Genomic DNA, 27086 nt, shown 5'->3' with positions numbered 1-27086 from the left:
TTGTTCAATATTTGCGGCCAGAACATAAGTGCCCTCGTGCGCTGCCAACAACCATCGACAACCGGTGTAGAGTAGAGGTCAAACCGGTCGAGCAGTCGGTTGTTGTCGTAAAACGTTTCATCCGTTATTGTCACATCATCCACAGAAACCGCACCAAATCCATCGCGCCATTCTTTCCGTCGCCTTTAGTTATGGGGAGTTTTTTTTGGGGGCTCACTGGAGAGTTTTTGGACGGTTTTTATCGTTCATAAAAATTGGCAATGATCGTGATGGAGTTTTTTTTTGTTGTTGTTTCAGTCTGTCAAGGAGGTCAAAAGCCACCCTCAGTATTCGGTGCATCGATGCATATTCATTAAAATGTGCTGGTTTTGGATTTACTGAGTGGCCGATGCAGTTTAAAGATGGCGATAAGAGTAATCCAGGGCTCGTAAATGGTAGCTTACTGCTTGTGCGAAACGTTGAAGGGGATGTAACGATCCCCTTGTGGTAAATCATCGTCGAAACAAATGTCGTTTTTATTAATAACCATCATCAAATTGAATAAGCTTAAGAATGTTTAAACCACAAGGTTTTATCAAACTCTTTTATATTCACTCAAGAACTCATTTTTAAAACCAATTTTAATATTGATAATACTCCATTTGCTCGTTCAAGCATAGCAATTGAAACAACAGAACAGTTTCCCAGTCCTGGGGTGAACAAATAAATTCCCACTGAAATCGAAACCTTGCTCTACGGTTCTCTGCAGAGCACAACACCTTACACGAAGGTACGGAGCCGCCGCCGCCGACGACGCCGACAACAGGCAGGTTGTGCTGGCTGAATTATTGTAAACCTTCTGTAAAACATCACAAAATTTGCGTCCGGTCGTTTCCGTGCACGACGCGTGTACATTTCATCGCATGGTAATAACTTACGGCGAGCAACTCATCGGGTCCACGCGAGATGCGCCAAGAGAGCAGCGACGGGAGAATCTCTTCTTGCTTCTTGCTTTTGCGCCTGCTCGTCCCTAGGTTGGACACTTTTTTGTTGCCCCCTTTTGGCACGAAACGTTATTTAATATCTTCTTGGTGGAGCGCAGCACTCTGGCGGATGGTGCGCCTTAAGCATGTCATCCCGTGACTTCCCATTCATACGTTCACCGCCATTCAGCGCTTGACGCGGGCCCGCGCTCTTCCTTTCGTCCGCCCCATTTCACGGGCCCCACGGGAACATGATCAAGTGTCGGCAGTTTTGTACCACACAGCACACACAGTGGTGGTGGTGGTGTACACAAGCGGTACACAACGGTATAGGAAGAAACAAAAAAAGGCCCAACAGAAGAACGCCACGTGAGCCGGAACCCAACGTGAACCGAGCGTCTGCGTACATGAGACTTAAGCGAGCTCCAAAATGTGTACTTCACGCATTCAAAAATCGAGTGTGTTGATGAGCAATGGCTCCAAAAAGGTGGGGGGAGAAAAACGGGGGCTTGGAATGCAAAGTGCTCCCCCATTTCTCCCTCCCCCTGAGTTGTCTTCCCTACCAAACGCACGAGCCATTCATGATTGTGAAGGGCGACCCGGTTTCGCGTTTGCGCCACGGTTCGCTGATACATTTCTTAATTTGTTGAAATGTAATATATTTTAATGGTCCGATCCATTGAACCGTTTTATTATTTATGATGTTGTTTATGCTCAATTAGACCATATATATAAATATGGAGAAAACGACGCGCTCTCGGACCATCGACGGCAGCGGCCTGTCCTTACCTTACCACCATTTTGCGTTCGCCCGCTCAACGGGGTGGTAAATTCAATTTTGCCAGCCCTTCGCAGTCGAGTGGCAGGGAGGGCCGCGAACGAGATGAACTTGGAAACATTGGCAGAATGAGATCTCCCTCCCACACGTCGTGTGCCTTTTTCTCTCTCCCCGATCGAACCCGTTCCACTTTCCAACACGAAAAACCGCCGAGACGCTGTTTGTGATTATTGAAGGGACCCCCCCTCGATAGAGGCAATTTCGGAACCAGATCGTTACTGTTGAAAGGCAGAGAGGCTGGGGCGCGTTGTGGGAAAACACACACACACACACTGGTGTTAAGGTAGAGCGCACTCGTGTTCTTCCCGGGACGACTTTTCGCAAACGGGAATGATTTATTGATTTCCATGTGAGGAACAGCCAGCAAACACACACACCGAAACGCCAGCAGAAGACGACCAGACTCCGGGCGGCGGGTGGGATGGGAACCAGTGGGCACAAGGCTTGCTAGCCTGACCGCGGCGGGTGGAGGACCGTGAACTAGATCGCTTGTTAGAGATACGGGGCTATCGCGGAACGGATTGTAATGCAAAACTAAACCTCGCACAGCCTTCGACGCCGCGTGTTAGACCGCGGACGCACGGGCAAGAAGCGGTGTAATGAATTTATTGCCGGCAGGGCCTTGCCGGGACTTAAAGACACGGCCGAAGGAGATCATCATCGTAAAAGGAAATCGTAAGCTGCGTTTGTTTGTTTAGTCAACGGGGCAGCACCAGCTCGGGCTCTTACTAATAGGCACGTATCGAGGTCCTCCTTTTACTGTCCATTTCGTGGACCGGGAAGGAATAGCTTTTGCAAATCGTTTTCCCCAGGTCATAAATCACTTCTTCTTGCTGCGCGCTATGGAAGCAATGGAAGCAATTGCTGAAAGGCGTGTAGGCGCGCTGCATCCTTGGTCCAGTTTCTAGTGTGTTATTAAAACATTTCAAATCAACAACGTACGATGTCATACAAGCTCTTGAAATTGGCTCAGTTTGCTACAATCTGTGGTGAATTACAATCTTGCCAACGAAGCCAAGGAAGTGGGACAGATACAAGCGAGAAAAACAATGCCCTCCTGTCAGCCGCGGAAGTGTGCTGTGCGCATGATTGACAAATTGATTTGTCCTTTCTGGTATCCAAATTTGGGCAATTGCTTCATTTCCAGCTGCGCCGTTATCGAGAGGAAATGTCGGGATCGGAAAAAGGGAGTAACGATCGACAATCCACCAAAGTGCGCAGGTTTGGTTTTTGGTCAAACTCGATTTTTATTCCAAAGAACAGCGTAACGGGGACTGATCGCAATGACAAATAAAAATGATAAACATTTTGCTTATAAAACTGTCGCCCTTTTTCCCCCAATGAGAGATGCACCTGAAGCTGCAGTTGCAGTTGCAAAAAGCAAGCAAAACGATAACCTTGTTACAGGCGTCAATTTGTCATCGGGCGGCAAAATTTTTGTCAAGCTTTTTAGCCGTACCGCCGGGACGTCGGGACCGCAACCGGGTTGGGGGAGAACAGCACCAACATTAATTCCATGTCGTACTTTTTTTCTCTCTCTCTTTTTCATTGTTCTTTCCTTTCCGATGCGAGCAAACGGATGAAAAGCCTTCCTTTTTTTCTGTTTCACAGTATTTTCAAGCCGCATAAGTCGGCTGTCACCGAATCCATGCTGGTGCTTCGTTTTCGCCGTCCTTCACGGGACATGACGGGTTGCTTCCTTTTTGCGCGCGCTGGCTTTTCACCCCGTTTGGTGGGCTGTCAGCGAATTCGCCGGTGGAGCCCACGAAACAGGGAAGATTAATGACGCATCGCAACCCGGCCCGGGCCCGGTCGGTGGCCCCTTCGCACGGGCGCCGTCGGAATTCTTTCACCCAGCCAGGCACCGCTCCCGAGGGTTCAGCCGTTCGGCACGGGAAAGGAAGACATAAATAAAAGTGCTGCTTTCGTGAAGCGCATTGCTTGGTTGAAATGCATTGCTCCAACCGCTGCGACAGCCCGAATGCCCTTTAATGTGGTCATTTATTCCGTGTGTGTGTGTGCATACGTGAGGTTTGTTTTTTTCCTATTTTCATTTTGGGATAGAGAAGCAAAACATTGACAACAGCGTCGCGATGATTTGTTTCCCGAACGCGGACATGCGTGTAATGTCTCTCTCTCTCTCTCTGCCTCTCTGGTGGACACATGGTGGAATGCAACCGCATTGCAGGGCGAATGTTTTGTAAATGTTTTACTTTGTTGTGATCGGATGAGGAATTGTGTTTGGACGTAAATGAAAATTCTGCTGCCTTTGCTGGACTCGCCTTATCAATCACGGCGCAAAATTGGCGGTGTAAATTGATTGGATTTATGTACCTCGTCCGTTTGGGGTTGAAATTATCTGTGATTGACTAGCTCCAATGGCATAATAAATTTGCTTTGTAAATGAAAAAAACTAGCATTGCAGTTGCAAATCATAAATATGGCCTCGCCAATAATGAACCCTTCGGTAGATGCAATAAAGTTTTCACTTTTACGGTGGCTACCAACGGGGCAGCATGCAACACACAAATCACGAGAATCGCTCATTAAGAGAGTTTGCAAATGCGGCACACGCGTCATCGAAAAGGTGTGTGAGGCGTAATAAAATAAAGCTCCATAAAACACATGAGCGCGCGCCCAACCCCACATCAGCCTCGCAGCGCATCGTATAGTGCATCTTTCTAGATTTACATCTTATTTATTCCACCGAACGGTAAAGGTCTAACACCGCGGGGTGAGCAAACCAGCGAACAATAGCATATGATGAACTTTCGCGCAACAGTGTCGAGCTGTGGAGGGTTGTAGGCGAAACCGCCTCTATTTTTCACCCCAATGCAGTAACGCACGCTGCATAGTTGCATGAAGGAATGCACCCAGGTTGAAGGCAACAGAGCGTGTGTACTGGGCACGAGAAGGTTAACCGTTGCAAATTTAACTAATTTCAGGTGAGCTGTGCTCGCTCATCGTTTGCACTACAAATGGTACACAAACAGCAACACGATCAGCCGATTGAACGAAAACTATAAGTACTATCAGGGATTGAAAAGATTATCTAAAACTTCACTTTAAAAATTTCACAAACTTAATTTTTTACCAAAATTTGCATGAAAAATAACATCACATATTATTTAAACTACAATAACTCCTAAAAATATCGTTCAATTAACAGCGTCTACAGATGCATTTGACTGCATCCGGTTGCATCTTCCAACACAAGATGCGTCACGCTTAAACACTCTCACTTTCGTTGTCTGCTTTTGTGTTGTTGTTTCTTCGACACGCTTATTATTGATGATTTCATTAAAGCAACGCGAAGAAGACGATTGCACACATTCTTTCGCACGAGTAAGAGACGACAAAAAGGGCTTCGACACCGAAATGGGCACACTAAGACACATCTGTCCTGATGCATCATCTCCATCACGACCATCATCATCATCATCAAGACTTGCACTTGCACTTTTACGCTTTGTTGTGTCGTTGTTGTTGTTGCTATTTCGCACGTTGGCTACAAGAGTCGAGTTGTTGTTCGAATCGAGCACACGGCACAAGATCACACGCAAACTTGTCATGTCATCGGGGGGTCATCTGCTTCATCGATAAAGCAAAATAAAAACACTTGAACATCACACCAATATATTGCTTCACAAACACACATACACTTCATAGCAGCAGCAACAGCAGCATCGAACACTACCACAAATCCAAAGAACAGGACAAACGGGTAATCATCCGTACGACGACGATGGGATACGATTATGTAAACGAAAGAAGACTACAAGCAAGCGACGAACCCCCCCGTCTGTCCGAATGGCCCCGGTTGCGGGTCAACCCCATCAGCGAGCCATCCTCACCATGCAGCACACACACCCACCCCACATTCCGTTCTTTGTTCACTCACCTGTTCTCTGAAGATGCGCTTGAAACCGTCGATCGTGTGCTTGTCTTCGCCGAGGATCGCGCTGAGCTCGGAAATCAGCAGCCAGCGCCGCTTGTCCCGACGCACCTCCAGCTCCATCGCGCTGACGGAGGGTTTGCGCGGCTCGGTGGAGGCCGGCGGTGGCGCAGACTCATCGCTTCCTCCTCCCAAACTATTCACCAGTCCGGCTGCTATCGGATCGAACGGTACGAGCTCGGTGGTGCTTTTGTCCTGCTGCACCACACCGCCATTATCACCGCCGGTATCCGTCGCCGTCACTGTACTTGTACCGCTGCCCGTTGACGAGCCGGTTTCACTTTCGTTCGAGTGCAGCGAGCTACGGCGCGCGTTCGGAAACACGCCACCACCGCCGCCCGACGGCGATTGGGCAGAACTGTGCATATCCTGCAGATAGCTATCGTTCTGGCGCAGCACAAATATGAACGGATTTTCCTCCTGCGGCCGGCCACTTTCACTTTCATTCGGGGCACACTTTTCCGGCTGCTGTACGGCGGCACCGGACTGTGGTAGCTCGTCGGAAAAGGACACTTTTTTCGGTTGCTTGTGGCCGGGCTGGGGCGAGGGTGAGCGCGAACCACTAACGCCCGTCGGCTCACTTTCGCTTTCACCGGCGGCCACTGGGGAAGTAGGTCGGCTGGGCGAATTCGGAACAGACCCTTCCATGGTGGATAAGGGTTACGCGGAACTAGAGCACTCTGTTTGCAAGTGAGGTTTGTTGCGGGGAAATTCTTATATGAAAAAAGACAAAACTAAATTAAATATGTTATTACGTCACACTGAGTTAACTTAGTATTTAGACTTTAGTACACTTTTATTCTATTTAAAAATAATATCGGAAAACGATATAACAAATCGAAACACGCTTTTAGTCACACTTGTATCAAACAAAAGATTTAATCGGTGGTTATTATGAGGCTTTGCGAATAAGCGACGAACCTCAACAAAAACCAAATTGCAAAAAGAGAATATTTGTGCCACTTTCTGTCACTTTGAAAATTTGAAGATTATTTACATTTAAATATTTTCGATGTGTACAAAAAACTATTAATATTTCAAATCTGCAAAAAATCGTATAATTACTTTAAAAAACACACCCAAATTTGAAACACTGGCACACAGCGGATTCGGACCGTCGGCAGTACGGCCTGTGTTCGGGACACTGTTCGCGGGCACAACTAGCAGCGCGGTCAGGACGCGAAGCGAAACGAACGCACGCCGGATCGAGCTGAAACTGAACTGTGACACCGAGTGGAACTCAGCGGCGTACGCAGCCAATCGAGCCACGCAACACAGGCCCACAGCAACCCCAGCTTGCTTGAAGCTGGCGGACTCGTGCATGAACCCGCGAGTCGAGCAGATCTCTTCGGCAGTAGGTGTTTTGGTCTCTTTTTCGCTTCTTCACCTGCCAGGTGGAGCAGTAACTATGGCGCATGAACGCTGTTGGGGCACGCTACACGGTGTGAAAAGTCGATGAGTTACCGTGCCGAAGACTCGTGCGCTCCGATCGATGCGGCGATACCCGAACGGATGCTGCTCCAATTCATCCGAACGCAGACACACTAGCTGTTCGTTAGAGATGATGCTGGGCGGTTCAGAGCACTGGCGGTTGGACCATATTTGATCGCTTCAGCACAAGACAGTACAAGAGATGAGCCATTGACATTGAACCTGAACAGAAGCGCAGGCAGAAAGCAAAAGGTTGTTGAAAGGGGATGATGGTTTACAAAAAAAATGATTAAAAGAAAAGATAAATTGAAACAAACACACCTGGCGCGAACATCAACAGCACACTGCCTCTTATAATAAATAACAACTCAAATTGTGCGCGTTTATTTGCATAGCATGAGGCACGAGGGCTTAGAGAGACCGTGTAAGTGATAATTATAAATTGAATCCAATTATCTCGCTCTCCTTACCGGGAGAACGTGCTGCGGCCGAGGTGAAGTCGGTCCTATTGGCTCGATCGCCTGAACCCTGACCATGGTGGTGTGCCTTCGCCAAAGGCGCCCCTTTATTAAACCAACCTCCAACCTCGGTGTGTGAAGTGTGGAGGAGCTCGAGCTAAGCCGCTTTTTGTTTTTTTTTGCTCCACATCAACAGCTCACCTTCCACGCGCACAGCAAATGCTGGCTGGGCATGTGTGACCACCGAATGACGGTGCGTATAGTTGGCAGAAATAATTTTCATTTCAATTTTGGCCAAGAAAAGCGCCAAGATCAGCCCCCTTCCCGATGACTTCATTATCGGGCACCGGCTTAATCAACCTCCGGTGAAGGTTACGACCCTTTTTTTCAAGAAGCTTCTCGCACGGAATTGCTTTCATCGTTCGCTGGGAATGGTTTTATCAAATGCAGGCGCTCGTGTGTGCCTTCCGAAAGCGTTTCGTTTCGCGTTACACGGTAGCTTTGGGTCAGCAGCATCCACTGCCGTCATGGGAACGGATGCGCCGCATTTGACCGTCTGGACGAACCGTTAAAGAGGGAGGTACACCCGGCAACCTTCTTTGTGACGAAAAACCGATCGATTGATTTTTTCCCCTCTCTCTTAACTTAGCTCGATCATCGAATGAAGCAATGAGCGGACGATCAAAAAACCCTGAGCAAATTGCATGGAACCAATGAAGAGGGATGTAACGATGCGATGATTATGAGACTGGTCAATTTTCACGGGGATGTTCCCCGTGTATGAGAAGGTTTGTTAGGGAAAGGAGCTAGAAAATGATTGGGTTTAGATACTGGTTGTTTTTTCCTTGCGGATTAGATGCGGCTGATTTAGGGGCAAACATCGGACTTTTTTGCCCGTTGACTGATAATCATATGAAATGCAGACGTCTTTTCCGAAACTATTTATTATTAGCCCGACATACCAGACATTGTAACTACCAATTGAAGGAAATATAAATGGTATAGCTACACTAAAAAAATCAATTCCAAACAAACCTCATCTAAAGTCGTTAATTCTAGTTTGCAAATTCGACCTCCCAAAACCCTCTCTATTCAACATTTCCGATTGATTTGTATCACCAGTCCCGTTCCGTCGGGCCATCGTGTGTGCATAATATGTTCCTGTTGATTTGACGCCATTTCTCATCGTGGCCTGTATCGGGGACAGACAATAAATTTGCATCACCCGTGGCGATGAATTTGTGACGAAACAAAATACAACGTTTTTTCATGCCGCTGCTTTTTTAAAAGTTGCCGTAGTTTGCCTGCCTGAACAGTATGCGAAAGAGGCAATAATGTGCCCAGTGCCGTGGGCAGTGTAATTTTTCACCGTGACACAAAGATTCGTCACCTTCGGGACGGTCTCGCGGTATCTTGGCCGATCGATCGCAGCTTTGCAAATTGGGAGAATCAGACGGAAGAGTGTGTGAAGGATCCCTGCATGCTTGGAAACAGTGCAGTTATGAATATTGAGATAAATGAATGTTTAAGTATTTTAACCATTGATTATGTTGCAGAAAAAAACAAGTTAATGTTTTCCCCATTACTCATGCTTCCCGTTTGCATTGGGTTGTTTACTGCAAAATCAATTTAAATTACGCATTCATGTATTCTTGATCAATCACCAACCAACCGCTGCTGCTGCTGCTCTACATCCGTTTCAAGAAACAGCCGTGCCTGGCCGTGCTCCGTCCCGCTTCTCAAAACCCATAGCGGAGGGCCGGCTCTTTCAATTAATGCGAGCGAATCAACCGCTCGATAGCGATCGGTAGTGACTTCCAATCGCGAAAAACTTAAAATCCCTTAACCGGCTGTCCTCCTGTGGCCGAGTGGCCGAACCGGAACGATCCAGAAAACACGACGCCGACAACAACAATCATCGGGCCGCTTTCGGAAGGCTCACGGGTACGGCTAAAGAGCCTTCAGATATCTACCAGCCGGAAGTGAATGTGAATTCTGAGCGTCTAGAAGCGTCGATTCTCGTTCAGGGCTGAGTTGAGTTATTTTCCAGCCCGAGAGATGACTCAACCAAATAAGGTTGGAATGGTGGAAAAAATATATCTTCTGATATCTTCCTTACTTCGCCTCGAGAATCGACGTTCCCCCTTCCAGTAGCCATGCTCGGTAGCATGTTATGAAATTCCCTATCAAGCACCGTTCATCCAGCTCCGATTGGATTATTGAATTTCGCAAGACAACAACATCGGCTGGCCCAAGTCACTGGGCCAGCTGTGTCCGTGTTAAAATAATGCTTCTCGCTGGCGCCTTCAGTAACCGGCCATAGCAGGACAAAAAGAAGACCACAGGCACAGGCGCTCAAAAAAAAAATAAAAGGTGGTCCACCGGGGAAGTTGGCCGCTTTCGCAGGCTGTGGAATCATCATAAAGTTGTGCACCGTACAATCATTGCCAGGCGCGCGCGCGCGCGTTGGACGGCAAAGTTTGCGCCGCCAACGATGTGCAGTTTATTTTGGGCCAAATTTACATCATTATATCAATCACTTCAATTACGGTTCGAGCAGGATCTCGGACCCCTATCCGATCCGATCGCGTATGGCCCCGCACGGTGTGACATTTTTGTTGCTCCCTTTGTGTCCTTATTTTTTTGTGTTGCCTTGGGAGTTTATTTTTACGCTTTCGGTGGTTAACATGGTTGGTCGTTACGGTCAGTGCGCGTTGTTGTTACCGTGCTTTACCTGTGCAAAAGGATGTTATCGTGATCCCATTACTCCGACGTTAATGGGTTTCGCTTCGGGGCTGTTGTGATATTTGTGCTTGTCCTTTTTAGGGTGTCGGAAGCGCTCCCAGGCACTCGAGAAGGGAGGTCGGAGTTTGCTGCTTGAAAATCCCACACACACTCATGGTTGGCTGATCGTGCATACGGGTGGGTAGCTAATAAATTGATTGTACTACACGGCGCTGGAGGTTGGAAGTAATAACATTTAATTATCGATGTGAAAATCAATCGATCTTTTGGCATTTTTTTACCTCTAGTTGGCGTTCGAATCGTGCTTACAATATTAAGCGTAAATTCGAATCTAACGCGAGGCTCAAGCACGTACCATTCAAATCGAATTAATCGTTGAAATGAAGCTGCAAGCGACGAGCGTGATTTAAACTCCCAAAAGCTCAACAAGGGTAACCGTGAATCAGTTTAATCGGTTTCTGCTAATCTGCTTTGAATCCACACAAACACACAAAAAACGCCTCATCTGCGTTCTCATCTTCCGGCTGAAGACTTTTCTTTTCGACGCTGATGCAAAGCCCTCTCTAAACCAGCAAATGAACAAGCAAGCAAAACAAAAATAAAAGCCAAAACTCCATCTGGACCCGAGCAGCCGGGTTGGTCAGTTGGGGATTGGGGCAGTGCGTGTGCGCCAATCCCATTGTGTGTTTCTGTGGATGTTCCGTCGGATGAAGGAAATTAGTACCACTTTGTTTCGTTAACGATGATTAGTTCATTCATTACGGCTCGATCGATAATCGTGGCGAAGGATCAGGCGGCATCTGCGGGTGCACAGAGGGGCAGCAGCCGAGTACCAACGATTTATCAAAACCGCACGCCGTGAATCATCATCAACGGCAGCATCCGCCGCGAAAAGCCTCTGCCACCCTCTCTCTCTCTCTCTCCAAGCTTTGCAGCATAAGTAATGAGAATGAGGTTCACTTTTCGGCCAGCTTCTTCTTCAGTGTTTTCGTTTGGCCTTTGGGCGCAGCATATTGGACGGATAATATCTTGACAGGCAAGTACAATTGACTACAGCTTCTCTCTCCACAGCTTTGGGAGGATTGGGCGCATGGCGATGTGTGATCTATGGGGCTCCAACGCTTCGCAGTGCGCACCGCGGTCTAGGTGGAGCATAAAAGAAACTTTCACAGCGGGTGGAGGAAAACAAAACCCAAGCAAGAGAAGAGCAGAAAAAAAGGTCACGCTCAACACCTGAACTTGAGCATCGCTCCGGGCAACCCATTTGTCCGGGGAACAATGACACCGACAATGCCACCTGCCGGGTTAAAAAGGACGGGTGTACCGCTGTGAGCTAATTCTCATTATGCTTTAATGAGTTTTATTAGCCACTACTTAGAGCCGGATTTAGTTTGGCGTGTTACCCCGGATAAGCCGCTGATTCAAGCTGATCGCTGATGAGAACCTGACGGATGCTCTTATTCGTATGTTCTTTCTACCCGGTTCTCCACTCAACTTACGAAAATTTGGAGCAATATAAGCTCCTCTTCCGCAGCATCGTCAGTCTTTGGGTGTAATTCAAAACCCAACCAACTCGGTGCAATAGCTACACGAAGTCGTCTTAGGCGGCCTGAGTTACGATTACAATGAAATTTTATGATTCTATAAACTGCACGGTTTATAATGATCGTTTTATGCTGATCTTGTTTTAGTGCACCGTTCGTCTTCCTCTCCCTGCGTGAGTGGGTAGTGTTGAAATGGGGCGTGGAAGTGTTTGCGGCGCGATGAGCTGGGAACGTGGCCGAACTTTCCACCAAACTGCCTTTGCGCGCCGTAATGTAGAACTGACCTTTTTGGTGCGATGCACATTATGGTGATGTTGTTGCAGTTAGCATCAACGCAGTGCAGCGTGCACTTTATGGTCAGCTTGTTAATGTTTTTTTTTGGTTGTTGTTTCGGAGGCTTCAAGAGAAGAGGTCAGCAAAGGTGGTCAACCGTTATTTTTCTTATGATATTGTATTACCCTTCCCGAAGAGCGAAACATGCATTTAAATCTTAAAATACGTTCTATACAGTCTGTATCTCACAGCAATACAACAGCTCGTACAAGAAGTTCCCCTTATTGTCGTAACTGATCCAACCGATTGGGAAATGAAGCAGTGCACGCTTTCCACAACGTCCTGTAAAATACATAATACTACACACCACCATTCTGCCACACGAAAACATCGTAATCTGACCACGCACGACCGTGTTGCGCACAATTTCACAACACCACTAACTCATGCCAAAGGTCATAAAAGAGGGCGGCAGTGTGGTGGTGCTGCGGTGGCGATAATTTCATTCCACGACCCTGAGAATCCTTCGAAGGACAAACGCAAGAGAGAGACACCCCAACAACAGGCGTAACGAATGGGGCGCTTTGTTTTATGTGGTGCGCTCGTGGCTGACGACGATTGGCCGACTGCCGCACGGCCTGACAGGCCTGCAGTGCGTAATTCTCCCCAGGGCCCAGGACACAGGATGCATTTCCATCGTTAAAGGGCGTACGGGTTGATGGGGAGAGCTGCAAGCGAAAAGCACGCGCATTTTCTTCCAAAGAGTGTCCAAAAGTAGAGCAGCAGCACCCGGTAATAAGCCGGCCGTGTGGCCGTGTGTGCAGCTTCCAATCGGGTTGATTACGGTTTATAGCAAAATTATTTTACGATGAACTGTTTTTAAATCGCACTAAAGAAGTGTATCAGGCAGGCAGGGAAGCGAACAGAGTGAAAAAACGGCAACGTAGACGACGAACGGCCTGAATTATGGTCCCCAAATTACATCCCTCCCGGTTGCTGCTGCTGCTGTTCTCGTCGACGATCCCATGGCCGGCTCAACGTCATAAACCATTTACGAATTTAAGACATCGATGAGGTACATAAATAATCATTACTTTACAAAGTTCCAATATTTGCTCACTTTAAAAACGAATTCCTCAGCATAATAGCGAGACTTGCCTGTTTCCCCGTTTTTGTACCGCTCGATCTGACCTTTCTCCTTTCTGCTTTCCGCAACGCACACAGACACACGCTGAATGAGGTAATAATTTTCCCGTCTAATAATTGAATTATGGTTGTCTTTCCAAGGGCATTCAGTGATCAAAACATTGTGGTCAATGTCGACAATGCCACCCCGTCAATTCCCCTTTCGCTCCCAACTTTGCGGCTAATCCACGGGAAGCTGATCGTTCCTTTCAACGGTTGATCGAGCCAACGACAACAGCACACCAAACCAAACTCGTGCACAAACGCACAGAGGCACACATATGATCTATGGATCCTTCTTTGATACCTCCCCCCCCCCCTCCGAGGTGTGGTATTGAATGAAACAACAGGAGGGAACGATGAGGGGAATGGGGTTCTTCTTGTTCGCGAAAGAATTCCCTGTGAGCAAAAGACAAAACCGACCATGATTGATGGTTTCGTTGAAAATGTAATAATTAGATATGCTCTATCGAGACCTCGTCTCTTTCTCTCTTTCCACCCCCTCCCCCCCTTGCCGGCCCCGGGCACACTACCGGTGTGTACGAGCTTGTATTATTTGGTTGGCTTCCCTCGTTCGCACTGGGCGGCATGCCTAATCCTGCGTAAGGCACGACGCCCGCAACCGCTCGAGACTTGTGGTCTAATAAATGAAATCAACAACGGTGCCTCGAAAGCGCACGCCACGTACACCGTAGCGAGACCTCCCTGTGCCTTGCTGCTGGCAGGGTGGCAAAATGGGAGAAGAAAACCACAGGGAAAAAAACCACCCAGCAAGCCATTGCGGGACCAGAGAGGGGAGAGATGTATGTGATTTGATCTTGTTTATCCGGCACCGAATAAATGGCTATCCAAACACAGGCCGTGCCATTTTTGTGACCATTTTGGCAAAAGGCCCACACCAACACAACACGCGGTGGCAGCAGACGGCAGACAAAAACGCGCTTTAATCTTCGCAAATCCGCTGTCGTCAGGTTGTAGAGCTCGTTGCTGTTGCCTCGCGGCCGGAGATTGTTGGTTAGTGTTGATTTGTTTTAATTATTTTTCCACCCCCGAAGCCTTCCTTACCGCGACAGGGTTGAGGGTCAGCGATTGCGATCGGCTTTATTGTGGTAACCCCCGGCTCCGGCATGAGATCCGTTTGTGTCTTTTCGATATTATTTCTGCACATCGTCATCGGCTGCAGAACTCCCTTAACTCGGGGAGCAAACCGTTGCGCCGATTGACGTCAGCAGTAGCATTTAAGCCGCCGTCGTCGTCAAAAAATTGCACAAGACTTAGTACGATGACTGGCGCTAGCGGGAAATTAAACGAGGCGGTAGGTTTTTGCTACTTTTTTTGAGACTAGAGAGTGTTGAGCTGCTGCATGCAACAAAGGTTGAGACGCATGCGCGCACCATGTTTGGAAAATGTGTTCTTGTTGATCTGGCAGGCTCATCTAGACTTTGGCGGGTCGGCATCAAGCTCCAGACATGATAGCTGACAACCCGTGTCTCTCGTGCTTTGAAATCTAAACACAAGCTGCGATTGCCATAGTGCACGAAACCTATTAAATCTGCTCTCTTTTACCGTTTCTATTTTGCGCATTGAATTGTGAAGTAAAAGTAGAGGAATTAAATGCCCTTGAAAGAAATGGGACCATTTTTCACCCACAAACTCAGCTTCTTCGTTAATTTTCGGCGAGTGCAATATATATTGTTACTAAATACCTACCTTCAAGCTTTTTGCATGCGATCACTGTAAGCCACACAGCTTTTGGAGCGTACGTTGAATCTCAGAGCTATACCGACTGCCAACCAACGCACGATAAAAGGCATTATTTCACGATTCTGCAATTAAAGTTAAACATTTTAACCTCCGTGTGCCACATTGGTTCGTCTGTGCCCACGGGGACGAAACTCAACACGCAGTCGAGCAAAGACAAAAAGAAAGAGGAAATCTCGTGTCACAAGCGCAATTTCATTAAACTCTCGTTAACCGTTGTTGCTGTGTGAGCAGACGAAGGTTTTTGGAACTTGCTGGGAGCGTATAGACCACCAAATAATATCCCAACCAAAGCGAAGATCAAAAGTCAAAAAGGTGGATGTCATCACATCCTTTCCCACTCACTCAGTGAGCATGAAATATGTTATCTTCGCTACATGAAAATACTATAAAAGTAAAGTGTGTGTTTGCCTTCAGCAAAAGGGCAAAGCATAGGGAACGAGATTACCGCTCGAAAGGGGTCCGGATTTATGCGCGGTGGATGTGGAATGGCAGCATAAATCACCCCTGCGTCGCATCAAACCGCGTCGCTTCGGATGGGGTCGCACAGAGTTTAACGGTCAAACGGCAAAAGGCAATTTAGCATTATTTTGTTTTATATTTCCTCCTGCTCCTGCGACGCATAACAAACTTTGTACGAAACCCGTTCGCGTGCACACTCGGCCATCTATTGCGGGTTTTTGCAATTTTCTCTCGCGGTGGACCTATTAAACAGACCACCAAGATTGGCAAGATGATTGATCGAATCATAATCGAGGTCCGAGTGGCAAATGAGACCCCACTTACTGTGCAGCGGCGGAGCCCAGAGCATGACAGATGGGAGAACAGGATTGTGGAGAAATTAATTAAAATGCAATTTCCTATCAGGTGTGCCTGATCTAAGCTGGGGATAATACAATGTTTTAGCAGTGGATGAACGCCAACTGGACCACTGGACCACGGGTGAAATGGACAGGTTAGTAGATTTTATGTGCAAACCCCGGCCACAATTCATACCATAGAGGGCAATCAACGATAATCCGAAATAAAGATATCGGATCGTTTTCCAAGCAAAGTCGTTGCCGTTTAGATAAAACTTATCTAAATTCATGTGTAGTGCATCGTATGATCACTTGTTACGAACGATGACGATGTTTAAATCAAGCGTCCAATGCACACACTGATGTACACACCGGCTGTTCCAACAAACGAAATGTATCGGACATATCAATCGCACTCGTCACTTTCTGAATGAATAAATAAAAGTCGTTCTTCGGACTTATCCCGAAGCTCCTTTTAGATCTGTATGCTTTACCCTCGTCGCAGAGATCATTAATCTGCAAGCTTATGAAAACCAGACCCCGTATTGAAACATTGAAGTCAACGAAGGTGTGCAATCGTCTTGCTTTGCCGTTAGCAGCTCTCCATGGGCTTCCTCTGTTACTGATGAAACTAGCCGATAGCTATAACTGGCGTTTAATGTGAATATCGTCATGAGGCAGCATCATCTCCTCGGTGTGCTAGGTGCGCGATGGGGGGACATGATCGTTTGACGAGAGATTAGCATCAGTCATCGTCAGGATGTCTGAACCGAAACCCGCTTCCGTAGATGAATATTGATGTGCAGCGCTCAGGTGCAGCTTGTCTAGCTGCTCTTCCAAATGCTGTTTCTTCCTCGAGCTCGTGACAAATCGTTTCGAATTCATCCACGTCTGGGAGGCCGGCAGACTGCTTAGGAACGAAGGGAGGGAACCCGGAGCAGAAGGTGGACAGAAACATTCCAAATTGCTCGGTAATTGAAATTGGACCTTGTGCAAACGTTATTAGTGACGAAGCTTAAGGTACGATCATTCATCAAGATGTCACTGGGAGATCCTCCAATGCGGTATAATCGCATCATTTAACTGCATGAGGAATTGCCTATGAGTTTTGATGACACAGGCACATCATTCATCAGAAGTACTCATTGTGTGTAGGATTATAGCCCTTTTTTTAACATAAAACAGGTAATAGAACACGCACTTTCAAGCGTTAATACTCCTCCATACCAAGCAAACTCCTTGTGCACTTTGCTCAGCTCTAAAAGAGTCAAGGCTTTGCCGTATGCCCCTGTGTCCGGTGCGTATGGTACTTCTCCCATTCGTGCAACCCACAACAAGTACTGGTGCAAAAAAAAAGCAGAAACCCCCAACGTATCTCCCAGCCGTCGATTTATCTTTGCCGCCTAACAATTCAATTAACATATTAATTACATCGACGCTAAGTGCTAGCCGTTGTACCGTCTCGGAAGGGCTTCCGCTCTCTTGCACTCTATCTCTCTTTCTCGCTCTCGGTTCTGAAGCTATCCCTGCGCGGTGCAACTACCCGGGAGCTGGTTATCCCCGATTGCTTGCCACTGGCGGCATAATTCTGGCCACCATTAGACAGTGGCAGCGATGCAAGCTACTACTGCTGCTAGATTGGTGGCAACCGGTAAGAGAAGGAGCACAAAACAACCCTCCCACCTTCCCGCACACCCGCTGCCGATGGGATCTTGGAACGTTGGCAGCCAGGTCTCTCTTTCGGGGTACGCGACCGCAAGTGTCGCAATTACGTTCCTTCCCTTCCGACGGACAAGCACGACACACACTCACATGAGAGAGCAGAGAGAGAGACATGTCATGTCCTGAAACGGCGCACTGCAATAAATTATTCTCCACCAGTACACACTCCACCCCCTTACCTTTTCATCGTCCAGATCAGCAGGGACGCAGGCTAACCTCCGGGAATGAACGCGCCGTGTACGTCGATGATTATCTTCCGGCCCCGGACGCATTTCCTTCGACCCGTTTGTGGACAGAGTTCAACAGTGCGCCGGGCGATCGGCGCGACACAACGCACGTAGTGTGGTTGGTCCCACCCGCGCGTACGCGCCAAGGGAAGGCGTAAATCCAAACGCTGTCGTCGGTACGTCGTGTGCTTACGGGTTTCGATGTTGTTCACGTCGAAGTTTGCCTTTTCCCTGCTAAATACCTGCTCCCACCGCTCACCCTCGCCACACGGAGAGTGTGACACGGGGTTCGATTCTTGGCAATCGAAAACGCACTTCAGCGGCTCCGGTTACTCCGGTTCCATTTTTCCTTTTCTGCGAACTTCAATCGATTGGCTTCGATTGCGAAACCTGCGGGAAAATGTAATTAAAAAGCAGAGTGATCGAAAGGCACAAGAAGAGTTAGCTGGCGGCGGTACGTACGGGCAAAACTAATGGAGAAACCTTCTTCCAAGGCCTACTACTGCCGCCGACAGGATTAGAAAGATGTATGGCAACGCGCGGTTGTCCTCGAGATGCTGGGGGGAGGGGGTAACACTTTCCGACCTCTCCAGGGGCAGCACTAATGAAGATGTAACTTTATTGGGTGTGGGGGAGTGAGGAGGCAGAGAGAGAGAGGGTGACAACAGTTACGTGCGGTGCAGTAAAGTTCGATCGATTTTATTGAACCGTTCAATTGGTGTCGCCGCAACCGGGGAGGAGACACACAAGCACATAAATATCCCGCCGGCATTAGTGCGGTTTGTACCTTAGGGAGACTGTCAGGCAGCAGATTAAGATTGTGGGACAGTTTTTCTTGGTCTGGTTAGCAAGTGCATCCTTCGTTTAGTGAGGGAGGAGTGCACGCGAAACGAGTCTTTAATTAAATTGCCTATCGGAGCCCGGGATGGGGATCGTGAAATGTAGAGTTGTAGTTAAATTAACTCAAACGATTAAATGTTTACGATTATATGAGAAGATGTGTAAGCCTGCAAGTGTGTTCGAAATTGGATTGCAGTTTTTAGTGTCATCCATATTTAATGGTAATATTATTCTGCGGGGGAATGTTTCCTTTTTGGTACATATGAACAGGCTTATAAAAAAGGTCGTGAAGAAGCTATTATTACCCAGCAAATGCCTAAGCCGTCGAGCGACTTCATCAAACCGTTCGATATTATCCATTCAACACGATCCACGATTGACAGGATCAACTCTCCGCCGGCTCAGATATGGTCATAATCGCATTCGTCAGGGGCAAAAGATCAAAATAAACTGCGCGCTTGTCTTGGAATACAGAAACAGGAACATTTTTTTAAACTTTTTTGTTGTGAAATATGTTGTGACAGCCGTAAAATAGCAGCGGATTGTAGAGTGTAAAGCTGTGTAATAATGGTTCACAAGGGTATTAAAAGAATCTATCCAGTTGTTGGTACACCAGACCCAAAACAACAATCGACTCTAATATATAATTATGAGTCTCTCGCAGTTCCTTCTTCATGTTTTCCTCCATCACTGGTAACGCATATCATTAGGCGAAAACAACAGTACGATAAAATCACGACGCTATTCACGTGTGTGTTTCGTTCCTTTGCGGGTGTGGCCATACTTTCCCCCCTCGCTTATACTGTCGAATATGTTTTTGTGGCCGATTAAGAGCATAGAGCGCTTTTTTTGTATTTTGCACATGATTAGGATGTTTTTTGTTGTGTGGTTGCAGCTGCTCCCCTTGTCAACATGCGAATGCCAAACCCTGCTATATTTCGCCCGACTTGCGCTCGTAAACGCCCCCCACCAGGGTCAGCAGCATGAAACGTGGTCTGAAATGTGAAACATGCGATCACCCCGACGGATAGTGCGTCCGCTGACAATGGCTTTCCTGAACAACGGGCGGGGTTTTGCGCTGGCCAAGACACCGTAAGAAGGTGGTCCAAACATTCCCAAAAAGTAAAACACAGATACAAAGCAACGCACGTAAACATTTTAATCGTCCCCGGTCGATACAAAGTGAGATGTTTGGCCAACTCTTTCCCCCCCTTTTTTTTTTTTGCTTAATCTGTCCAACTTTCAATTTAGTTGTTCTTCTGTACCCACCCGCTTGGTTTTATGCCTTTTTTTTGCTCTCTGTGCTCTCTGTCTCATTCAACCGATTGATTTTAAGATAATATCGACATTGGTGGAATTCAGACCACCGAAACCGGACCCGACCTCGCTTCCCTTCCCTACTGCCTGTGTCCTATAATTTTTACGCGAAAGAATGCGATCGTTTTGTCGACTACTAAGCGAATTTTACGCACACCACCGCGTAAGGCAAATTGTTTTGTTGTGGATCGATCGCGCCAGCATTCCAGTCAAGAAGGCACATATTCTGCAAAATTCCAAACATCACCTGAAGGAGTGATCTTCGTTTTTTTTTATTAATTCAATTTTGCTGCATCGTACGTCCGTGATGGTGGCATGGGGAAAGGGTGGAAGGTCAAATTACCTCATATTGGTGCAAACGTGTCACAATTAGGGCCCTCTAGTTAGCGACTCCTGTCATTCTACGGTAATTGAGGCAAAAAAGCTTCCAGCCACCAACCCGTGTACCGGAGCGGGAACGAAGCAAATTGCCTTAAGCAAAACAAGCGACAAGCTGGGTGTGAGATGAACCTTCTTCCACCTTCCACCCTCAGCGTTTGTGCCTTAAAGTGTCGTGCGATTTAGTTTTACTCGATAAAAATTCAACCACGATCGCTCTCGATCAAAAGACAGTATCGTAATTATGGAGAAAATTACGCCACGGCTGGCTGTCACTGTGTCCCCGTGATCGTGCCTTCGATCCTCGAGCCTTTTGCTACAGCTGGCTGCTGCGTATGATGATTGGAAGGAGAGAAAAGAACCAACTCCACGGGGAAGAAACATTTTCAATTTATGTTCACGTAGACATTTTGCGAGTGTTTTCGCATGAGTGCACCTTTTGTGGAAACAATACCACATTGAACCGCTGGCAGGAATGTTTAATTTCGTCGCATTTTTTACACCGGACCTGTGGCTGCACATTTTGCACCTTTTTGTGTAGTCCACGAAATGCCAGTTCCCATTGTCTTTTATGAAAAAAAACCGAATTTTATTGCCGATGGAAGAATGCACGAATGGAGATATTTATTGGGCAATTTTAGTAACCGTTCGGTGCTATTGATTTGAAAGATCATATAAATTTAACCAACCATTTGCCTTGCTTGGGAGTGTGAAAAAGAAACTGGCACAATCAGTATTGGTGGCTAATTTATATGAATGAGCTTTGTGAATGCAATAAATTCAATAAAGAGTAGCCTTGAAATTGATTGTTTAGAAGCTTTCGAAACGTTTAAATTAAACTAAATTAGTATCACCTGCTTAATGTATGATACATTAACTGATCCTTCTGCCCACACCACCTCCATCACAACCATAACCACACTAAACCGACACGAGTAATTGAAAAGCTGACCCCACCGGACTACATTTCAACTTCGCTCAAAACATATCTCCGTTTTCGTATCCCGAAGGCAATGCTTGATAATTAATAATTAACCCCTGTGCCTGCCACCCGTTCTTGCCCCGTGTGTCCTACGCCGACGTTTAGTTTTGTACCTTTCTTTCGCTTACCATTCATTACCCCCGAGGTGCATAAAACCGTACCCACTACCGTTTGGTGGTGGTGAGTTTCGACGGGCCGTCGTGGTTTGATCCGGTTTGAAATTCCATTTGCACCCGGTGGTCGATACACACACCCCAACGGTGGCATCCCCGTGTCCATTTATCATTTACAGCGCTCTATAATACCCCGTCCACAGACAGAATGCCGGAGGATCGCTCGCGAAAAAAAACACAGGCGAATGCTGGGCTACGATTGGGGAATGGTGGAAAAACAAGCATATGATGGAGATTTGTATGGGTTCGTCGCTTTGGAAAAAGAAACCACCTGCGAACGAGGGCGAGAAGTTTGTTCCATGTCAACGCGCGGATCAGTTTGCAACTCGGGGCACACAAGCAGCCAGCACCACACACAAGCGCAAATCGCAATGGCTATGAAATTGAACCGTCTCCCTGTGCTCTCCTTTGGTGGATTATCTTCGTGTGTGCGCGCGCACAAGCAAACATAAAATTGGCCCCGTTGTTGAATCCGGGCGATGAATGAGGATTTACTTTGCAAATGGTGCATCTATGTCCGGTCGAATGCTGAAGAAAGGGTATGTTTAATATTTCATTCCTTATCTTGCGGCTCCGTGTGTCCCTCCCCCCCGCGAGGTCAGGGCATTCCCCACGGACAGGGAAAGGCTTTCATTACTCACGCAGCCTGATATAAATTGCTCATAAAACGTCCGTTCCTTTATTCGTTCGCTGCAGCTGCTAGAAAGCTAAACAAAATAGCAAAACTTGCCAAGAAAGCGCTTGCAATGCAAAGAAAGCAGAGACAAGTACAGAGGCTGGTGGATGGTAGTGGTGGTGGTGGTACGGCATAAATTAAAATGATAAATTGATACCGCCGAGAACTAACTCCCTAACATTCCAGGGTTGCGTTTTTGCTTGCACAACGCGTTGTCGCGCGTTCAACATGCAATTAGCTTTTGCCAACATTATACGCAGGCGGTGGGCTGGGGGAAGTGGGGACAAACACACACACACACACGCATAGAATGCAACGCGCTAAAACAACCTTTTTGCCAGGCACGAACCGGCAACACAGGCACAGAGCGGTGGACTGCATGCTGTGCTCGTTGCACCAAAGCGCCGTCTCTTTCTCTAGGAGAAGGTCTTCCCGCGTTAGTGAGGGAGAGGGGGGGGGGGTCTGTGGTGGTGAGTTTTAGAAAAGTGATTATTTTCCATGTTTGCGTGCCTTTCGCGCGCTGTACTCGTGATTCCATTATCAGATGTACCCGCGTATCAAAAGGGTCACATTGTAGTTTGAAAACTTTGTTGGCCGTTCGAATGATCTTTCTTGCTACAAAAAGACATTAGTTTACACACTGATAATCATTTCATCTAAATTGCTTTATAATGTAGCTCCTTGGCGTAAAATTTGTCTCGCAACGTTGAAACTGATAATCGTCCAGCGCATACATTTTGTTCTGCGATTTCATATCGTTTCGGCGGCTAAACACTGATCAAAGAGCGGCGTCGGCAGCAGACGATCGCTATCATCGGCCCCCCCTCGGTTGGCAAACAGGCGACAAATAGTCATCTACGGATCCGATTAGCGCAATTTAATCGTTTCTGCTTACCCATGCCCGAGTGCATAAGTAGATGAATGTACAAGCCGCTGCATAAATGAATAAATGCATTTATCGCAAATCCAACCTCCACACACACACACACACACACGCTCCCGTGCTTGTAACGAACGTTTTAAACGTTGGTAAAGAGCTTTTCCTTCACTCCCCTTATCACACACTCATCAGTTGGCGAGACACACACACGAACGATAGCTTAGTCATCGTACGGGGCCGGTTTGCGGGAAAGCTCTTATTCTTTTATTCATAAATTTCCACCTCGTGTGTTCTCCCCACCCGTGTTCCCAATCCCGCGGTTCAAAGTGTTTTCGCTCTTTACGAAATGGTTGTTTATTTTATCTTCAATCGGATCCGCGCCACTCTCTCCACTCCCTTTTGCCTGCGCTGACGGCTGCGCCTGCGAAAGGCACGTGATCATCTTGCAACCAACCGGACGGCGAATCGTTCAATCAATTATCGAATTACCGGAATGTCAAAATATTGCCCCCACCGTGTAAAACGGCCGCGTGCCGTAAAATGTCAATAATCCGCATAAACAACGAACGACGATGTCGGTGTAGCTGGGGATGTACAGCGCGAGCGGCCATTATCATGCCGTGTTTTAATCGAGCCACAGGGTGTGCGTGATGAGGGGATGAGGGGAGAAGTGTGCAAGGGGTGTGTTGTACAATAATAATCATAATATTTAAAGTGGCAAGATTGGGAAGAAGATGGCAAAAGGGCTGTTTCGTTGACTTCGTTGAGTCTCTTGCCAAATTGAAAATAATGGCTTTGGGGTTTACTGTAGCGCATTATTTTCATTAAGTTTTGAACGGTTAACGGCCGTTTTGAAATTGATGGCACACTTCTGTAATTGAACCAACGCAGTTGCCTTTGTAATAATTTACAATCAAGTAGGCACTGAGACGACAAATGTCAAACAATCGTATCGACCGCATTGTTCCGGAACAATTCCCTAGTTTTGTGTGCCAAAAAGTGTGTTTTAGTAAACAAAATACGACATGTCCACCCAGCAATGGATTCACTGCAACCTGTGCAACGCCCAGATGGCGAATAAAGACACAAAGTACTACCATCTATCCTGCCTGGACGTGCTGTGCCGCACGTGTATGGGGAAAACAAACCGTGGCACTACCTGTCCCGTATGCAACAACTCTCTGCGGCACTTTACCGAGCTGGGCAGTGCAATGGGCAGGAAGGAAAAGATGCTGTACCACTCGTTTCCGGTCGGGCTGTATCAGATGTCCTACCAAACATTGCTCTTCCAGCACAAGCAACGCAAGCGGCTGGTTGAATCAATATTGAAGACACGCGAATCACTGAAGCGGCTGGATGAGCTCGAGTCCGAAATCAAAAACCAAGTCATGCAAACCCAACGAAAGTACAAGAATCTGCGGAACCATCGACGCAGTCTTCAAGAAAACATGCGTCAAACGGTGAGCTCCGGTGGAGGCGAGAGTAGTAACGCTCCAGTAAGCTCCATGTGCTCCCAGACATTGGGAACGATCCCGCAGCGAAGGATGTCCACGCTCACTCCGTCGGTCTGTCCGCCGAACGTGAACTCCTGCCCACCTGAGCGAAGATATTCGGTCGATTCCTTCAATTTGGCAAACAGTGTGAAGATGTCGCAGGCAAAGTCGGCGAACAGTACGTTTAATGTATCAAACATTACAAAGATGTCGCAGGCAAGCTCACAGAATGATTCTGGCATCAGTATGAGCACAATGTCCAGTACTTTTGGCAGCGGTGGAAGCTCGTTTTCTGCCAAGAATACACCAGCGACTGTGGTTTCTCCGATCAGAGCGCACCGAATTCCCGCGAGACGCATGTCGGTGGCAGCTGGTGTAGTCCAAAACTCTGCTACACCTCTTCCACCGCAGAGAAGAAATTCGACGGCTACGTTTAAGCAGATTCTGGGTGTACGAAGGCCGCAAGATAACAGTAGCAGCAGTACTGGTGATACACGCTAAAGTTCTCTATTCGGTGGAACGGCAACGAAAACTGTTATAGATTTTTACAAACAAAAATAAATGATACGATCTATAATGCAAACAAACGTCGTGATACGGCAAGATGTAAGCAAGAAATGCTCTCATCCAATCGCCATAAACTACGGCAGAACTATAATCATAAAAACGGAAGCTGACACTAAAGACCATACAGGCGAACATTGTGTCTAACGAGCAGCCAGAGAAATTGGAAAGCATGTCCGTAATCGTTGTCTATTGGCACTTACCATCGGTTTCCAGTAGTCTCACAGGGCAGTAATGCAGAAATGAGCATCGTATAAAATAATGGTAAGTTTTAAATGGACACGACATACCGATACATCCATTAAGCTGTACTGCACACACACACACAAACACCACGTGTGCTAACTTCATCCAATCCAATCAAGCCTTTAGGTATTAAGACATTCAATTCATGCGTTTGGGGAGGCGGTAGGGCCTACCATTAATAACAACCCAAGGTGCCTGCCATCAATTCTATCTCAATAGTGTGATTAGATTACCTTCTTGCAGTACCGTACAAAAGAACGCCCTTAACACTGGTACACACATTGGCGGCAAAGAAACCGAAAAAAGTGGATCATAAACCACCACAGAAAAACCGGTACCCACAACCACGAGGACGGTGCACTTGCGGGCTGCTGCAGGCCCGTAAACGATCGCCAAGCCAAGTTGCTCTCGCGCTGCACTCCATTCGGTAGCGATTGCACCGTGAGTTCTATATTATGGTTCATTTATTTTATCCCTTGCAGCGTCCACTATAAGCTACACCGCCCAGGCACGCAGGGCCACCCATTGGAAGTGTACTGTCTGTGTGTGTATGTATTTTTTACTTTTAAAATGGATCGTACACAACAGCCCCGTCATAAATGTGTAGCAGGCAAGCCATCGTGCGCATATTGCGTGCCAAGCGATATTTTGTTCTACGACCGCCGTGCGGGTTTCGCCCATTGCCGACGGCGATGGGAGTCATCGCTTGGGTCCTCGGTACGTGGGACTTGGTCAAGGTGCCTTCCTCCCTTGGCCTAAGCTAATTCAAAGGCACCACAACCCCATACCCAGTGGGGAAGCATCACGGCGTTCAAGAGAGGGGAGGTATACGATCGCTTACGCTCGGGTACTCCAGAAATATCATGCACATGGGGCTCCGTTTTGTGAAGCCATGTATGCATTAAATCAATGACAAGTAATGCATGGCCTAGGGGAATCGTTTCCGCGCCTGGTGCATCGAACGGTATCTGAACTCCAAGGCACACACTCACACACAGTCTCCGGAGTCACAGTCTGGAGTCTGGACTATCAAATTAAGCACAAACCTACACGGTTGCACATCTTCCGCCCGTTTGGTGCCCCGAGGCTGGTGCTTTGTAGGTAAATGAGCAGCATAATTTCATGCCCCTTACCACAGGGTGCTACCCTGGGAGAGGAGAACCCTTTCTATTGACGTCTGTCATGCCACTCGAACAGAAAGTGCCTTCTGTTGCGGAGATGGAGAACCGAGAAACTCGCCGTGACATTGGAATAATTGTTTCCGTAATTAAAAGCCCCTGCGTTTCCTTTTTGTGTCTAGCGTCAAATTTCCCGGATCTGCTCAGATGAGACTTCATGGCCCTCTGTAGTGAATCAAGCAGTGAATCTGTCTCACTTCACACACCTATACACGAGCAGCCCGTGGTAATGAGTGCATTTCGTGCAGGAAGGGGTGTGTTTATCCGCGCACTGAGTGAACCACCACGATCGACCCGCCGGTCTTTCGTGACGCGGTCGTAAAAGAGGGTTGGTCCGTGCACTGGTCGACCGGCGCGATGGAGGGATCAGTCACACGAGATGAATATACCTCCTCTACGTGGGGTTGTGTGCTGCTACTCGTGATCACAAGTGATCACAGCCCAGAGCACCATGTGCA

The 27086-nt window shown here is 47.4% G+C and overlaps 2 protein-coding genes across 2 annotated transcripts in view; one reads left to right on the top strand and one right to left on the bottom strand.

The window, feature by feature from the left end:
- Positions 1–18483, bottom strand: part of LOC120904324 — an 87540-nt gene extending 69057 nt beyond the window's left edge. The window contains exons 1-4 of the mRNA XM_040314238.1: positions 18364–18483; positions 17854–18291; positions 6835–7408; positions 5702–6468 (exon numbers count right to left, since the gene is read on the bottom strand). Coding sequence (XP_040170172.1) covers positions 5702–6403 — 702 coding nt within the window. The 5' untranslated portion in view covers positions 6404–6468; positions 6835–7408; positions 17854–18291; positions 18364–18483. The remainder of the gene's footprint in view (positions 1–5701; positions 6469–6834; positions 7409–17853; positions 18292–18363) is intronic.
- A 5592-nt stretch (positions 18484–24075) lies between these two features.
- Positions 24076–25141, top strand: LOC120905028 (RING finger protein vilya-like). The gene has a single exon (XM_040315647.1). It carries the CDS (start codon positions 24173–24175, stop codon positions 25139–25141), a length of 969 nt encoding a protein of 322 aa, XP_040171581.1. The 5' UTR covers positions 24076–24172.
- Positions 25142–27086: the final 1945 nt, after the last annotated feature.

Source organism: Anopheles arabiensis, chromosome 3 (genome assembly GCF_016920715.1).
Source record: "Anopheles arabiensis isolate DONGOLA chromosome 3, AaraD3, whole genome shotgun sequence".
Taxonomy (NCBI): Eukaryota; Metazoa; Arthropoda; class Insecta; order Diptera; family Culicidae; genus Anopheles; species Anopheles arabiensis.
This window is presented reverse-complemented; position numbering and strand designations above follow the sequence as displayed.